Source organism: Balaenoptera borealis (assembly GCF_965194805.1).
Source record: "Balaenoptera borealis genome assembly, chromosome: 8".
Taxonomy (NCBI): Eukaryota; Metazoa; Chordata; class Mammalia; order Artiodactyla; family Balaenopteridae; genus Balaenoptera; species Balaenoptera borealis.
The window spans coordinates 69481801-69499386 of record NC_138865.1 but is presented as its reverse complement, the minus strand read 5'-3'; the positions used below and the strand labels follow the sequence as shown (position 1 = coordinate 69499386).

Below are 17586 nucleotides of genomic sequence, written 5' to 3'. Positions count from 1 at the left end.
ATCATAATTGATCATCCCATCTTGAGTTCTAGAAATTGACTATAATCACTGTCTCCCCATTAACAATATCTGAGGCTAACCCAGAGCGGCTCTCTGGTTTACTACACTCTGAACTCTGAGTGTTGTACCTGGCTTAAACCCCTGACTTGAGGTGGTCCCTTTCATCTTTTCAGCAAATTGTTGGCTTTTAGCTGATTTCCCATTACAGAATATTCATTAGAGAAGAATGTTTTAAACTGGAAATTCAAGTAGAAAGTATAGGCACACGGGCAAAGAAGAATATAATCTGAGAAGGATGACCCTAGAATACCCGATGTGGCTCCTTGTCAAGACTCTTCTTACTCCCTGACTTCCTCACAGGTAGGAAGACCAAGCTGCCTGCTTTGCTTAGCACGGTCCTGGTCAATGCTTATCTTCCTGGGAAAATTAACACTGTCCCCCTTCTACTGAGACTGTGTCAGTTTGGACAACAAATTGCATGGTCACCCTAATTAAGGAGAAAAGGCTGCCCTAGTAAGAATTAGTAGCAGAACTGATACCTTGTCTTAGGCTATTTAACTCTAGTAGTCAGTTACGGGTGCTGGCAGCTTCCATAGCAGGCTCAGTGACTTTTAGCTGGTTGATGTGAGCCCACCCTTCAGATGCTAAATACAACCTCTCTTATACTCAGGTTTGAGCTTTCTCTATTTCTTATCCAGTGGGTTCCTCTGCCCCAATAGACCTGTAGGGGTGACAGTATTCAGTACTGGAGCTGGGTCTTCTGCCTCTGCACTAAACCCATGTGTTGTTACAAGATGCCGCTAGAACAGTTGTACTGTGATCCAGTCGTTTGACTGCTAAACTTGAATGACTTGGAAGAAGTGCATGAAAAGAACAAAATTATTACTGAATCTCAACGTTATCAAGCAGGCAAGAAGTTCATTATAAGGGATCCCTTGACCTCAGTGTCCTCTAAGTCTCTCAAATGATCACCTTCCTCCTCTGGGGAAAAAGGGGGGGAAAAAAAAAAAAGATTTTTCTAAGATTCTCCTGGATATTGGCAGTTGTGTGCTAACTGACTCAGATTTATTTTTTAGAGTAAAACATATCAAAATGCAGTTGTACCCCCAGTGGGAATGTAGGGCTCTTGGGTGAGTGACTTCAACTTTAACCCTGCAAATCAACTTTCGTAGTGAAGAAGACGTGTGCCGAGTCTGACTTTGTGTGCAACAATGGCCAGTGTGTTCCCAACCGATGGCAGTGTGATGGGGATCCCGACTGTGAAGATGGTTCTGATGAAAGCCCAGAGCAGTGCCGTGAGTGTGACTTGCTTTGGACTTGAATTTTTCCGAGCTGTTCCGTGTCTCATAGCTCTAAGTATTGTATGATCTAAAACTTGGTTAGTTTTCCTTGGCCTCCCTTAAAGTTAGGCCAGTTGACTCCAAGGTCAGTCAAATCATTAACAGCCAATCTTTAAAAACATAAAGAATGTTCTTCCTAGTCTAACAAGACTGACGTTCTCTTGGGTAGCTTCACTGTTGAACATTTAAGACTGAAGCCAGAAGATTCAAGAACTCCTTGACTAGGTGCATAGATTTCAAATGTTTGATGATAATGACTCTGAGCGGATGGTACTCTGGTCCTGGAAGCTAAGTCAAGATGTGAGGGTCCCCCCATGGGCCAAGTATAAGCTTTTAGATGCACAGCGTCTCATGTTATGAAAAAAAAATCTATTACTGAAGGGGTAAGGTGACTAGAAATAGGATGATAGAGCAATTTTTAAGAAACATGTAACGTAAAGTTATTAAAGTAGGGAGCTTACAGCTTGTTCTTAAATAAGAGAAACTTCATAGGTATGCAAATACGTGTGTGTCCTTAGGCTGATATTCAGGAAAAAGTCTATGAGATCATAGAGGAAGATGATTTGGGACAGTTAAATTAGAATCATTTGCATGTCCTGGTGAAGAAAGTCTCGGTGTTCCTTTTAAGGCAGTAGAGGCCTGTAAAAGCAGTAAAAGTGGAAGTCTAACATGAACAAAGTTTAGGTCCGGAATCAAGCAGAAAGGAAGAGACGTGTGTTAATTTCAGTTTTCCAGGCAAGAAGTAAGGGAAGTTATATGAGCATTGGCCAAGGGAGGTGAGTTACCATAGGTGAAGACGGGTTCCATAAAGATTCAGCCCCAAGTTTTAGTGGGGGATGACCCCGTAAAGTCAATAATTAGGGGGTGTCCCTACTTTGCAAGATGTCAGTGGAAAGGAGGTTGTGAAGGAGGCCTGTGAAGGAATCCAGGCAAAGGAAGACTTCATAGGTGATAGACCATCTGGCTTTTAATGAAGTTGGGATTAGGTTGCCAGTATCTGGGTCTGTCACTTGATACCCAGCAGATAAATAATGGTCAAGGAGCAGGCCAGCCAATGAACATAACCACGCCAAGTAAAACAAAAGCCAGGACTGCGCACACCGTGGAACCTTGACGGAATAGCACGGTCAAGGCTCTCGGGTGGACTGCCAGGTAGCCTAGGTTGGCATGGCTCCCAAGCCATGGAGCTGTCGAAGGATCTGCCCAGGCTTCAGCTAGTAAGTCGAATTTCACCCGTGTGCCCGGCCACTGAGTTACAGATGTCACCACTTCCAGGCAGCACAGGAGCAGCAGCTTTGCACTCATGAGTTTGGAGGCTCTTTTGAGACTGTATATCATCAACAGATATGAGAACATGCCGCATAAATGAAATCAGCTGTGGCGCCCGTTCCACTCAGTGTATCCCAGTGTCCTGGAGATGTGATGGTGAAAATGATTGTGACAGTGGAGAAGATGAAGAAAACTGTGGTAAGAAGATCAGTGTTGAGTGGCTTATCCCAAAGACCCTTTTGCTCAAAGAAGGGTGGGCATGAAGGTGCAGTTGACTTGACTTGCCTTTTAATGACTTCACTCTCTGCTCTACTAGTTGTCCTTCCTAACTGCCCTCAAACTCTGAGAGAAGTTCACATGGTAATTGACCATTGCTTGCTTGGGTGTTTCTTCTAGGCAGATAGAAATAAGAAGGTAAGTCATCCAAGGCACTTCCATGTAGAAGTAGCTCAGTGAAGCCGCAATTGTGTGGACTCTTGTCTCAGTCAGGGCAGTAACTCGTGGGCCTTCCTCACTTGGGCTCAATCAAGCTAGAAAGGGACGAGGGGCAGCAAACACATCCCTAGGTCGAAAATTGGATCTGCTTAGTGGAATAAACTACTTGAGTCTCACACAAGCACTTCTCAGCCCCGCAACTAGTTTTTCTTTTAACCTTTCCAAAAGTTAAACTGGCACAGAAGTAGGAATTAACATCTTGCTGGCAGATACCCAAAGATAACTCTACCCAACCGGTGGTACCTTTGTCTCCTATCACAGTTCCTGCCTGTAAAAGCTAACTCTGTTTCCTAGCCTTTCATGTTTCTGCTCTTGGAAAATATGTAATAAAATGCTCAATGTTAAAGGTGAGGTCCTGGGAAAATCTCTAGGTTAAACAAACATTGCATTGAATGTTCTTTCAAGCTACCGCCCTTTTTATAGGGCCTCCTGAGACTGACAAGCACAGGCCTCTTGATGCAATAAGTGTACAGCGAGCTGAGGGTACTTGTAGTTGAAACACCAGTCTTGCGCGTAGAAGTCACCTCCTGAGGTCATTACCACTGCACCTAGTCCAATGAGTTTTGGCATTTAATCCTAGAACTGAGCTTTATGGATTGGTAAGCTGTGGCACTGCCATGTGTTTTCCTCTTAAATCCAGACTTTGCTTCCCAAGAGAGTCGTGGTCTCCACCCCAATTACCACCAATTTTTGACCTTAATTAATTTGGCAGGAATTTGAGTCAAAGTACAAACTGGCTAGTCTGACTAGCTTATCATTATTAGCGCACCTGGCTGCTAGATTGCGGTTCTAGCCCCAGAAGTGACTTTCTGAAACTTGAAAGTATTGAAGACCTGTTATTCCTGATCCTGGTTGGAAGGACCAAAAGAGAAGGAACCATGTATGGTGTTATAATACACGGGGGCTACTTTTTGGTGATGGTGTCATAATGCTTATTATGAGTGAATGTTTGCTTATGTACCTGATGCATGATCATCTCAGCTCATGATATGTGCCCTGGCCTGATGAGCAGTATATCCATTTAAAGATAACTCATGTCTGCCTTCCCCAGTGAAGTCTCTTGTGACAGTTTAAGTTATTAATCACTGTCTCTTTAAGATGCATCTCATCTCAAATTAATTTCTAGTCTTCAACTATTTTCTCGGTCCTTCATTTCTGTTGTTATTCAAATGTCCTAGCATCTTTTACATGGTAAGACTGTTTCCTAGTATTCTGGGAACTGCCTATTGATATAATCCGACTTTAGCTTTTAAGTTAGGCAAGAAAGCTGGGATTCATGATCCATGATCTGCATGTTAGATTTTGGGACAAGATGCTTGAAAGGACGGGTCTGGATGCATTTTCAGTGGGGCGTCCTCTCTCTCCATAGGCAACATAACGTGCAGCCCTGATGAGTTCACTTGCTCCAGCGGCCGCTGCATCTCCAGGAATTTCGTGTGCAATGGCCAGGATGACTGTAGCGACGGCAGCGACGAGCTTGACTGCACCCCACCCACCTGCGGGGCCCACGAGTTCCAGTGCAGCACCTCCTCCTGCATCCCCATCAGCTGGGTGTGCGATGACGACGCAGACTGCTCGGACCAGTCAGATGAGTCCCTCGAGCAGTGTGGCCGCCAGCCAGTGATCCACACCAAGTGCCCAGCCAGCGAGATCCAGTGCGGCTCCGGCGAGTGCATCCACAAGAAGTGGCGATGTGACGGGGATCCTGATTGCAAGGATGGCAGCGATGAGGTCAACTGTCGTAAGTAGCTTTCCTATCAGTATGGCACGTTCAGTTCTCTCCCACGTATCAACCAGGGACGCTTTGGCTGGCTTCATCCCCTGCCATTCCCTCCCGCTGTAGCTTCCCGAACCTGCCAACCTGACCAGTTTGAGTGCGAGGATGGTAGCTGCATCCACGGCAGCAGGCAGTGTAACGGCATCCGAGACTGTGTCGACGGTTCTGATGAAGTCAACTGCAAAAATGGTAAGGGTCCCTAGTTGTGGGTTGTGAGTCAAAGGACTGCTCTGATCAGACCCACGAATGGAATCTCTCTTCTGTGTTTCTCTTTGTAGTCAATCAGTGCTTGGGCCCTGGGAAATTCAAGTGCAGAAGCGGGGAGTGCATAGATGTCAGTAAAGTGTGTAACCAGGAGCAGGACTGCAGGGACTGGAGTGATGAGCCCCTGAAAGAATGTCGTAAGTGAAGGGGTTGCTTGAGGACAGATTCGGGAAGGGTAATTAGACCCGGCAGAGCTAATGCGGTTTGGAGCCTGCCTAATGCCTGGGTAAACTACTTTAATGAACTAGGCTCAATTGTTGGGCTTAAAAGTGAAATTTTATGACTTAGAAGTAATGACAAAGTAGTCCCTAGTTTCACCCCCTTTAAGATAACCAATCAGCAATAGAGAAACTTGACTAAATACTGCTTAACTAACTGGTAACGTGCCAAGGAGATTGGGTTTACTATTCCCCCAATACACGCTGAGATGCATATCTATAAGACAGATTATTAGCTCTTAGAAAAATCATGGGCTTCACCAGACTATCTGGACAAGTTATCTCAAACAGCCTGGATTTTAAGTGTTAATAGGACAAATATCAATTTGAGTGTTGAGTTACTCTACTACCTTTTGATTTCAGATGTAAATGAATGCTTGGTTAATAATGGCGGATGCTCCCATATCTGCAAAGACCTAGTTATAGGCTACGAATGTGACTGTGCAGCTGGGTTTGAACTGATAGATAGGAAAACCTGTGGAGGTGAGTCAAAGAACAGAGCCCAAGCCCCGGGGGTGATGGGAAAGGTCAGTAGATCTCCATAGGTTATCTAGGAACAGCAAGACTAATTCTAATTTCCCTCCTAGATATTGACGAATGCCAAAATCCGGGAATCTGCAGTCAAATTTGTATCAACTTAAAAGGCGGTTACAAGTGTGAATGTAGTCGTGGCTATCAAATGGATCTTGCCACTGGCGTGTGCAAGGCAGTAGGTAAATGGACTTGGACTGGTGTTGCTCTGGTACCTTTATGAGTACGTGATTATGAAAGGTACAGCCAGTGACTACAACAGTCAAACGAAATATAAAATTTAAAAAGTACTTGAGAGCAATGATACTAAACTCACAGTGCAATATCATAGGTTAAATAGCAAATTGTTGCCCCAGACTCCTGCCTTGGTCAGTTCCTTTTGCATATGGTACCTTGAATATCTGCTTACTCTCTGCTTCCAAAACTTGAGTGCAATTCAAATAAGTAACTTATCATCAGCCACCCTCTTATTGAATGCTGTGACTCCAGGACTGCCTTCTTAAACCATAGGAAGTGCTGAAGTGCTTGCAGGTCCCAGGGCATGGACTTCAGCAAGAGTACTCCTGAGGTGTTCATCAGTGCCCTCACTTTTTAAGTGCTCCTCTGTTGGGAGGAGGGGACTTGGAAGGACCTTGCCTTCTTACAGCAAAACTAAATTAACCTGACTCCTGTCTTGCAGGCAAAGAGCCAAGTCTGATCTTCACTAATAGGCGAGACATCAGGAAGATTGGCTTGGAGAGAAAAGAATATATCCAACTAGTTGAACAGCTAAGAAACACTGTGGCTCTCGATGCTGACATTGCTGCTCAGAAACTATTCTGGGCTGATCTAAGCCAAAAGGCCATCTTCAGGTAACTCTCAGTTCTTGGTGTCTTCACCTAAGTCGTTGTCACTGGCCTTTGGGAAGGTTTGGAGGAATTTCTCTTGTGTCTTGCTCCAATCTAGCATCTAACTAGTTGGGAATAATAATTCTAAACACTGATTCTTTATTAAATTACTGTCAGTTCCTCATTAGAAAGTAACAATCACCTATAAAATAAAAGATGGCGGGCTTCCCTGGTGGCGCAGTGGTTGGGAATCCGCCTGCCAATGCAGGGGACACGGGTTCGAGCCCTGGTCTGGGAAGATCCCACATGCCACGGAGCAACTAGGCCCGTGCGCCACAACTACTGAGCCTGCGCGTCTGGAGCTTGTGCTCCGCAACAAGAGAGGCCGTGACAGTGAGAGGCCCGCGCACCGCGATGAAGAGTGGCCCCCGCTCGCCGCAACTAGAGAAAGCCCTTGCACAGAAACGAAGACCCAACACAGCCAAAAATAAATATAAATAAATAAATAAATAAATAAATAAAAGATGGCTACAACTATAAGATTATAACAGACAACATCTTGATTTTTCCAATTTTCCCCCCTTTCTCTCCAGTTAGTTGAGAACTGTTCATAGTTGCTACAAATAGAAATGGTAGTGATAGCTTTTTCTTAACGGCAGCTATAGAGACTCAGGTGATGGTTACTGAAACAAATAGCTTCACTTAGAAGTGTGGTGTTCTTGCGTGTAGAATACAGACCAACAACGAGATAACCTACAGTATTGTTTAGAATCAGTAAGCAGCATGGTTACATAATTTGAGTGGTGAGCTGAGCTATGGGGTTTACTAGAGTTCTTTCTGAACAAAGTTGTTGACCATTTTGTGAGCAGAAAGTCCATTCTCCAGGCTCCGATGGTGTCAAACTCTTAAATTTCTTGTGACCTATTCTGTTTCAGTGCCTCAATTGATGACAAGGTTGGTAGACATGTTAAAATGATCGACAATGTCTATAATCCTGCAGCCATTGCTGTTGATTGGGTGTACAAGACCATCTACTGGACTGATGCGGCTTCTAAGACTATTTCAGTAGCTACCCTAGATGGAACCAAGAGGAAGTTCCTGTTTAACTCTGACTTGCGAGAGCCTGCCTCCATAGCTGTGGACCCGTTGTCTGGGTTTGTATTCTGTGCTTTTCGTCACGTAGCCTTTCGGATGCTATCTGCATAGGTCAGGAGCTTTCCTCATGCCTAAAGCAGTACTGAAATCCCAAGACTTAGCAGCTCCCCACAACAAAGAATCATCCAGTACAAGATGTCAGTGGTGCCACGGTTGAGCAACCCGGGAATGGCCTCATCTATATGACAGGCCCTCCCTGAGCAGATGACTGCTGGTTCACATTAGTGAAACAACATTTCTGATTTGAGATACACCAAAAGCTGTATCTAAACCCTTATGCCCACCCAGCTTCTATGCAAGTGATTTTTTTTAATTGAAGTATAGTTGATTTACAATGTTGTGTTAATTTCTGCTGCACAGCAAAGTGATTCAGTTATACATATATACATTCTTTTTCATATTCTTTTCCATTATGGTTTATCACAGGATACTGAATATAGTTCCCTGTGCTATACAGTAGGACCTTGTTGTTTATCCATTCTATGTATAATAGTTTGCATCTGATAACCCCGAACTCCCAATCTATCTTTCCCTCACCCCTACTTCCCCTTGGCAACCACAAGTCTGTACTCTATGTCTGTGAGTCTGTTTCTTTTTCATAGATAAGTTCGTATCACTATGCAAATGATTTTTAATTTTTGTCTGAACACTTTATCAGGTCAGCTCTGGATGATCCAACCTAAGTAGTAGCATGAGTTGTAAGGATTTTGGTAACCACATTACCTCTAGGCTTTCATCTAAATGTGCAAGTTGTCTGAAAGTCCAATGGAAATAAACAGACCTCTCTAGAAACATTTCACTGAGGACTTCCCCCAAATTGCCCCTAAATAATATAGAAAAGCAGCTGTTAGGAATTTGACTATAAAGAAGATGTGGTACATATATACAATGGAATATTACTCAGCCATAAAAAGGAATGAAATAGTGCCATTTGCAGAGATGTGGATGGACCTAGAGACTGTCATACAGAGTGAAGTAAGCCAGAAAGAGAAAAACAAATATCATATAATATCGCTTATATGTGGAATCTAGAAAAATGGTACAGATGAACTTATTTGCAAAGCAGAAATAGAGACACAGATGTAGAGAACAAACATATGGCTACCAAGGGGGGAAAAGGGGGAGGGATGAATTGGGAGATTGGGATTGACATATATACACTACTATGTATAAAATAGATAACTAAGGAGAACCTACTGAATAGCACAGGGAACTCCACTCGGTGCTCTGTGGTGACCTAAATGGGAAGGAAATACAAAAAAGAGGGGATATATGTATACATAGAGCTGATTCACTTTGCAGTATAGCAGAAACTAACACAACATTGTAAGGCAACTATACTACAATAAAAATTAATAATTAAAAATAAAAGGTATTTGACTAAGGCTATAGTAATCACAATTGGCCCCCATGAAGCCTCACTAGAACCCAGTCAGCCCGCCCCTACTATAAAACTTAACAGATATTCATCTTTTACTCCACTGAAAGAATTGGCCTTTTATACAGGAAATATATAACCTGTGACTTTGGGCTGAAATTTAAATATCAGACTTATATAGTTTAATATAGTTAATAATGAGCTTGTAGATTCAGTGTTAACTTTTGTTTACCCAGAACATAATTTAGACCCTCAAGTGGCACAATTTGTACCCTAGAGTTTTCTGCTCACTCTTTGAAAATGTCTGTCTCAAGCTGCAACTTTATTCCTTCTAAACCACCAAGGCTTATTTCTAATTTAATTCTTCCCAGCTTTGTTTACTGGTCAGACTGGGGTGAACCAGCTAAAATCGAAAAAGCAGGAATGAATGGATTTGATAGACGGGCGCTGGTGACAGTGGACATTCAGTGGCCTAACGGAATTACACTCGGTATGTATGTTCTTCCTTCCTCGACCACAATTCGACTGTCTGCAGAGTTTTAACTCATCTCCATAGTTAATTCTGGACTACAGCAGACAACTCTCATGGTGCCTTCTTTAGCAGGGACTTAGGATGAGAGGAACCGAACAGTACAAGTGGAATGGTGGACTTAACAGATGACATGCTCCATAATTACTAGCTTTTCTATCCATTTGGAGCTAATATGTGACATGAATTAGGTGAATCTTGGGCCTTGTGAACTCTCATCCTACATACTCCTGGCCTAGGTGCCCTAGCATTTCCTGAATTGCAGGCTCATAACGGTTTTCTTCTGGCTCCTAAGGGGAGAGCAACAAAATGCTCACCTCTTTTAATACTTCTATAATGTCACTAACACTTCTTAAGTCAGTTACTTTGACAATCTCAGGTACCCCTTGAGTCCCCCCAAATGAATGTGGGTACAGATTCTGCATGCTGCTTCACAAGGTTGGTGGGACCCTGTTAACAACCCCTGCTGGAGAAGGAACCGTGAAAGTAGAGTATTGGATTCCTTAGCTATTTTAAATGGAAGCGGAGCAGTACTGACTTCTTATACAGTGACCATTCTTCCCCTACCCAGACCTCATAAAGGGCCGCCTCTATTGGCTGGATTCCAAATTGCACATGTTATCCAGTGTGGACTTGAACGGCCAAGATCGCAGGATAGTCCTAAAGTCTCTGGAATTCCTAGCTCATCCCCTCGCACTCACAATATTTGAGGTAAGACGTGTGTCTCACATCTAAGTGTGTACCTCTGAGTTACTGTAGCACCTTGGGGAGAAAGAACAGGGGAAGGAGGGAAGGACAGAGGGGCATGACTTGAGAAACTGCTTTCACCTAAAACCTGGGACAAATGATATACTGATTCCTCATAGCATTTTAAGAAACCTGAACTCATGCTTCTCTTAGAGTTTTACATCCGATGTCCCAGACCAGCTTTAAATAAACTTGGTCCATTAAATTGCCAGTAAATAATAATGACCTTAGAGACTGACTCGTGTTAATCCTACACGTACATACTAATATGGGGGTTCTGTTTTAGGATCGTGTCTACTGGATAGATGGGGAAAATGAAGCCGTCTACGGCGCCAATAAATTCACTGGATCAGAGCTGGCCACTCTAGTTAACAACCTTAACGATGCCCAAGACATCATCATCTATCATGCACTTGTACAGCCATCAGGTATTGTGGGGAAGCAGAGCCCCTCGTGGCTACTTTCAGGGTAGCAGCATGACACAGTGCCCCTGGGTATCTGTAGCTCCCTAGCAACTCAGCTTGCTCTACAATGGAACTTTCCCCTCCTGGACCCTCCCTCAAACCTGGTGCTGGGTATATTTTATTCTGACTTCCAAGTCAAAGAGCTTGAGAACTTCATCTCTTAGCTGCCCTCCCAACCATCAGTGTTCTGTCTTTTATTTCAGTTCCTTCCATATCTCCTTGGCATTTATTCCTTCTTGCTAGGACTATTGCACTGGCCTCCAAAGTAGCTTTTATGCCACAGCCTTTTCCTCCCTCCCCACCATGGCACGTCTAGTATGGAATTGTGTGCTTCCTCAAACACTATGGTCTCCGGCTCAGAATACTTGACTGGTTCTATCCAAATGAAACCCTTAAACCTCCCCATAGCTGGGTTCCTTCCGTTTTGTGGGAGCGAGGCAAAGCCACAGAGCATGCTTCTCTCCTTCCTCTGAGCCTCAGACTAGCCAGTTTGTCAGCTCTGGACCAATAGTGAGGCCAGGTCCGGTCACCCATCTCCTTTCCCCACCTCTTCCCTCACCACCCATCTGTTTATGGCGTAACTCTTATCCTACTTCCAAGAAGTTTCTTTGGCTCTTTGCTGTCCTTAGAGCATGTTGCCTGTACCCTTAAATTTATCCTTCATTGGTATTGGTTTAACTTTAGGGTTTGACAGAGTATACAAGTTTAGCCTCCTTGGAGACAAGGAGTCATGTCTTCAGCATCTAGAACCAAGCTTTATGTATAGCAGGCACTGGAAGACCCATTTTAAAGGACTTTTCTTTCTGAACAGGTAAAAATTGGTGCGAAGAAGACATGGAGAATGGAGAATGTGAATACCTCTGCCTGCCAGCCCCACAGATTAATGACCACTCTCCAAAATATACCTGTTCCTGTCCCAATGGATACAATCTAGAGGACAATGGCCGAGAGTGCCAAAGTAAGGCTTTTTACTTTTCAAACACAAGCAGGACATACAACAGGCATTAGAGTAAAACACTAGCTACAAAAACTAGCCTGGATTTTAAGAATTCTGTTTTAACTCACTCTTGGAATAGACTGGAGAACATATCTGCTACTGTTGCATGCCAGGAGTTCACATCACTACTTCAGGACTAACTCATTTCAACATTAGATGAGTCTATAGGTGACTATGCTGATTTATACCAATTACAGCACTGAGCCAGCCAACTTGCAGATAATTAAACAAAGTCTTAACATTGTCCTCCAAAGAGAGCGGCCTGAAATTACGCTTAAAAAAGGCCTTGGGGGACTTCCCTGGTGGCTCAGTGGTTAAGAATCCGCCTGCCAATGCAGGGTACATGGGTTCGATCCCTGGTCCGGGAAGATCCCACATGCCACAGAGCAACTAAGCCCGTGCGCCACAACTACTGAGCCTGGGCTCTAGAGCCCACAAGCCACAAGTACTGAGCCCACATGCCACAACTACTGAAGCCTGCGTGCCTAGAGCCCGTGCTCCGCAACAAGAGAAGCCACCGCAATAAGAAGCCCGCGCACCGCAACGAAGAGCGGCCCCCGCTTGCCGCAACTAGAGAGCAGGAAGACCCATCGCAGCCAAAAAAAAAAAAAAAGGCCGTGGTTACAGGAAACCTTCTGGCCCCAGTGGGTGACATTGTCTTAAACTGCTACATAAATGAAACATGCATTTTAGTCTCCTGTTCTTAGCTTTTGATTAACTGGCAAATTAAACTCGCGGGTTGTGAGCAAGGATCTCATATTGTGAGGTTTTTATTAGCGTGATACTGAGTCCCTACAGGGACTAGCTCCGTTTACTGAGAAAGCAGTTATCAGACAGTCAGGCAAGAAGACTGGTATGCCTGGTGGTCTGGTTTTGAGAGCATTTCTTGCAGCTTCCAGGAGCCTGGGACTTTGCTTAGAGGGGTCCTTAAGTGAGGCCGTCGGTCCTTTTGAATTGTCCAATTGCAGATGCTTGCGATTCTGCCCGAAGACCCCAGTGTCTCTCTGGTTTTGCTGCTGTTTCCCTTGGTTATGGCACACCCACCCTGCAACTTGGTTTGGCAGTGGTTTGTCAATTTCCCGCAGCGTTCAAATAACCCATCACATGGCTTGTCTGGGCTAAACAGCTAGCCACTCTGGAACCTTGGCATTGACCCGGTTCTTGGTTTTATAATTCAGGTACTGCAACTACTGTGACTTACAGTGAGACAAAAGATACCAACACAACAGAAATGTCACCAACTAGTGGACTAGCTCCTGGAGGTATTGGGTTCTGTTCTGCAAACTGTTCATCTCAGCTAACAGCCACACTCTTTGTACCTACCTGTTCCTTAAATCATTAATGCAGCCTTTAACTACTCGTTCTGCCCCTAATTGGTAACCTATATTTAAACTCCAAAGACTTAGAACCTGCAACTCTTAGCCTGACCTGACTCATTAAGATTTCTCTGAGACAGCTGTTAATGAAATGGCTATTACAGCATGAGACTCACAAATACTTCTAGACCGGTTATTCTTGGTACATGATTGTAGTAGATATTGAACATCAGTGATGGATGCAAAAGGGCATGAGGCTCTCTACCAGGTGGTTGAATTTCTAAGTCTGAATGCAGATCCTTCTAAACTGATTCCTTTTATTCCCCTGTAGAGATCAACGTGACCACAGCAGTATCGGAGGTCAGTGTTCCCCCAAAAGGGACTTCTGCTGCCTGGGCCATCCTTCCCCTCTGTAAGTAGATTCCCCACGTATCTGGATCCAAGGAACTTCTTAAATACCCGATGGGTATTTCTAGTTCATCTAGAGATGCCCTTCCCATGGCCCCTTGACCTGTCATAGCCCTCGTGACACTGAATTACCCTTGCTCCCCTCACCAGCCTGGCACACTGATTTCAGAGTCCATGGCCTTCTCTACAGTGGTATCCTTAGCACAGCGACCGGCAGTGATGAATGGTGCTTACTGCTTTCTACTTCAGAGCTGTTCATCTGGCTCTATCCCCTTTCATAATAAGTCTTTCCAGTGAAGCGCACTGTTCTTTTCCCCTTCAAAATATGTATAACACTTCATACAGAGGAGCTACACAAATGCTAAAATGAGTTCTTGAGGAGTTATAGAACTTGTAGAGGGTAAACTAAAAACAGTTAAGAATTTTCAAACCCTCTAAAGCTATTCTAGGGCATGTGAATTCTAAAGCACTATGCCAAATGGCCTCTTTATCCTAAATTATGGGATTCCAAACTTGCCTAACAAACCAGGAGGACCACTTGAAGAGCCCTCCAGAAGCTTCCGCAATTCGAATTCAGTCAGCCTGGGGAGGGGCCCAGGACTCTACACTTGCCCAGATGGATGTGCTGAGCACCAGAGTCTATAGAATAACACAACCTCTGGTCAGAACTTGTTTTAAGCTCCCAGCCCATTTATATTCTAACTTCTAGTCATCCCAGCTTCCTAAAACGTAAAGCTTTGATTAATGTCAATTATCATGGATTCTTTAGCATGATCTTTTTTGTATGTTTTGAAACTAGACCTTGTTTAGTCACCTTCTAACTTTTTTTCAGTGCTCTTAGCAATGGCAGCAGTAGGTGGCTACTTGATGTGGCGGAATTGGCAACACAAGAACATGAAAAGCATGAACTTTGACAATCCTGTGTACTTGAAGACCACTGAAGAGGACCTGTCAATAGACATCGGTAGACACAGTGCTTCTGTCGGACACACGTACCCAGCAGTAAGTCAGCTTTGTGTCTTTATGTACCATGACTCGCGGTAGGACTTTTTGGAAAGGAGACCACAACTCAAGCTATGGCTGCCTCGGCTAGAAAGAGCCATTTAGAATCATGGAGCCACCAAATACTTCATCTACTACCTGGAGATTAGACAGTCTAGGCTGTTAGAACTTAGATAAGTCAGTTGACAAGTATCTGCCCCAAACAGAATGACAAGTCAATTAAGGACATCACTCTACAATTTGAGATATTTTGGGTTATAGAAACTACATGTAAATATTAGCATGAGCCAAGTATCTCCTTTCCGAACTGTTCCATCAGTTACCTGCTGGATACTTAAAAGTAAATTAGCATATCGTATATAGGGGGGTTGACTTAAAGTCAGTGTATTGAGCAAGATTCATTTAGCCAAAATGACCAAATACTTGAAAATGACCTATTACACCTCGTAGAGCTAGCTTTCCTTTCAACAGTAGAGTCAGTCACTTGTTCTTCAGTTGAAACTCACGTGGAGTATTTGGCCTTCACTTACAGAACTCTGAACAGAACAAGTGCTGAGCACTCCCTCAAGCTCTGGTGAAACAAGAGTGTGGTCAGTTCACAGCACACGTGTGTCTTTTCACATTTTTCTCCAGGTTCTAAGATCATTAAGTAGAACAGGCAGAATTAGTCACACTGTTTTCTCTCTCTACCAAGTAGATAGAGTTGAGTTCAAGTTAAAATGCATTAGTGATGCAACTCAATACTGTTTGGGATCTGGCTTCCCTTCTATGCACCTTTGGTCTCTGAATGACCAACGCAAAAGCAAGGTTCATTTTAGAGACTGAAGTTGCTACAAGTGAGGGAATCACCAGACACATTCCATGCTTTTTTTCTTCTACAGATATCCGTTGTAAGCACAGACGATGATCTAGCTTGACTTCTGAGACAAGTCGTGACCTTTGAGGTCTAAACCAGTAATAACCCACTTCGGAATGGTAACCGAGCCAGCAGCTGAAGCCTCTTTCTTCCTCCAGTTTGGAAGAACATCGAAATATCTTTGCGTGGATCAAGCTTGTATACTTAACCATTTTTATATTACTTTTGTAAATATTCCTGTCCACATTCTACTTCAGCTTTGGATGTGGTTACCAAAAGTATCTGTAACCCTTGAATTTCTAGACAGTATTGCCACCTCTGGCCAAATATGCACTTTCCCTAGAAAGCCATATTCCAGCAATGAAATTTGTGCTATAGCGTATACCACCTGTACATACATTGTATAGGCCATCTGTAAATATCCCAGAGAACAATCACTATTCTTAAGCACTTTGAAAATATTTCTATGTAAATTATTGTAAACTTTTTCAATGGTTGGGACAATGGCAATAGGATAAAACGGGTTACTAAGATGAAATTGCCAAAAAATTTGTAAACTAATTTTGTACGTATGAATGAAATCTTTGGCCTCAATGGAGGTTTGCAAAGACTAAGTATTCAAACTACTGTACATTTTTTTTCCAAGTGCTAAAAAAATTAAACCAAGCAGCTTAACCATGGTTTGTGCCTATTCCTCTAGGATGAACTTCTATAAACAAGCTGAGTAGTATCAGGTGTTCTAACTAAATATATGAGCTATAGATCTTGATATTGTATTATATAAGGAAGCCTACAATTTGGCTTGTTTCTCTTACAATCAAGTGCTAAAAGGATGAGGTACCACTTAATACTTGCCTCCCCAAATATTTATTTTGTAAAAGAAGCTAGCTTAACCTGCACCTGGAATTCTTCTTCTTTGAGGAAAGTTCCTATTCTCATTCATTTGTTGCCTGATCCAGAAACATATGCCAAGATTTCTGTCAATTCTGCTTCTCTGTACTTAAGTCTCTGTTTTACATGTCCTATCATTATATACTGTTCAAGGGCAAGTGCCTGGCAAAGCATGGGTAAGGACTTCCTCCTTTTACACGCCTAGACAGTTGACCCTGAGGAGAGCTAGGGAGGTAACAAGCAGAAATGCCATTCTTGAACAGTCTAAAGCAGTGGTTCTCAGTGGAGTTAAGGTTAGCATCTGCATCACCTGGGAACCTGTTAAACGTGCACATTCTCAGGCCCCACCCCAGACCTGCTGAATCAGAAACTCTGAGGGTAAGGTCCAGGGATATGTGTTTTCAGAAGCCCTTCAGGTGATTCTGATGTGAACTAAAATTTGAAAACCACTGTTCTAAAGTGACTTCATGGAGAATCCGTAAGATGATCTAATTTGTCAGGCTGGCTGGCATAGGATGGACTCCTTCTATGGACAGTTTTTGAAACGTGTAACATGAAGAGTAGATAAGAACTTTGGGTAGAAGAAAAAGTAGCACAGAGCTTGCATAAGTTTTCCATCAGATTGGCCATTTCTTTCTCTAAAGCCACAGGAAGCCAACAAGCAAGGGAAGATACAAGGCTTTAACCCTGGGAAGATGCTCTAGGTGAGAGTCCGCTGCAGAAGATGCAGCAATCTTCATGGATTGAATGATCAGTGCAGTAGCCAAAGGAGGAAGAGAAGATATTTTGAGTAGCTAAATGGATCAGGGGATGAGTCAAAGTCCACCTTCATATGGAATATCAATAAGACAGTGGACACGTGGCTTGTGGCTTAGGCAAAGAGATCAATAATCCTGGATGAAGAAGGTGTTTGTGTCATCTTGTTTAATAGATACCCTCTTGAGATTTTGGTCAAATGGATGAAAGTGAAAGAAAGAATGGGCGTGAACCTTTTTTTTATGGGAGATGTGGAGGTCAAACATGTAGAGCAAAAGGACATAGTTGTGAAGGTAGGACTCTCTTCTGGCCACCTGTTGCTTCATCTTCAGGTAGTCATAACACTAAACAGGATGTGGCCTGCTG

At 43.4% G+C, this 17586-nt stretch overlaps 1 protein-coding gene across 9 annotated transcripts in view; it reads left to right on the top strand.

Annotated features, from left to right (window-relative positions):
• The window catches only part of VLDLR (very low density lipoprotein receptor), a 32159-nt gene extending 15906 nt beyond the window's left edge, over window positions 1-16253 (top strand). For 4 of the 9 annotated variants that reach the window (XM_082403653.1, XM_082403652.1, XM_082403651.1 and 1 more), the window contains exons 4-20: window positions 1173-1295; window positions 2685-2807; window positions 4474-4845; window positions 4948-5070; window positions 5160-5282; window positions 5727-5846; window positions 5951-6076; window positions 6574-6745; window positions 7657-7875; window positions 9626-9744; window positions 10355-10494; window positions 10817-10958; window positions 11806-11952; window positions 13170-13253; window positions 13639-13719; window positions 14548-14717; window positions 15599-16253. In XM_082403653.1, coding sequence (XP_082259779.1) covers window positions 1173-1295; window positions 2685-2807; window positions 4474-4845; window positions 4948-5070; window positions 5160-5282; window positions 5727-5846; window positions 5951-6076; window positions 6574-6745; window positions 7657-7875; window positions 9626-9744; window positions 10355-10494; window positions 10817-10958; window positions 11806-11952; window positions 13170-13253; window positions 13639-13719; window positions 14548-14717; window positions 15599-15634 — 2420 coding nt within the window. In that variant the 3' untranslated portion in view covers window positions 15635-16253. The remainder of the gene's footprint in view (window positions 1-1172; window positions 1296-2684; window positions 2808-4473; window positions 4846-4947; window positions 5071-5159; window positions 5283-5726; window positions 5847-5950; window positions 6077-6573; window positions 6746-7656; window positions 7876-9625; window positions 9745-10354; window positions 10495-10816; window positions 10959-11805; window positions 11953-13169; window positions 13254-13638; window positions 13720-14547; window positions 14718-15598) is intronic. The other 5 variants (XM_082403657.1, XM_082403655.1, XM_082403656.1 and 2 more) reach the window with 3 other exon arrangements.
• Window positions 16254-17586: the final 1333 nt, after the last annotated feature.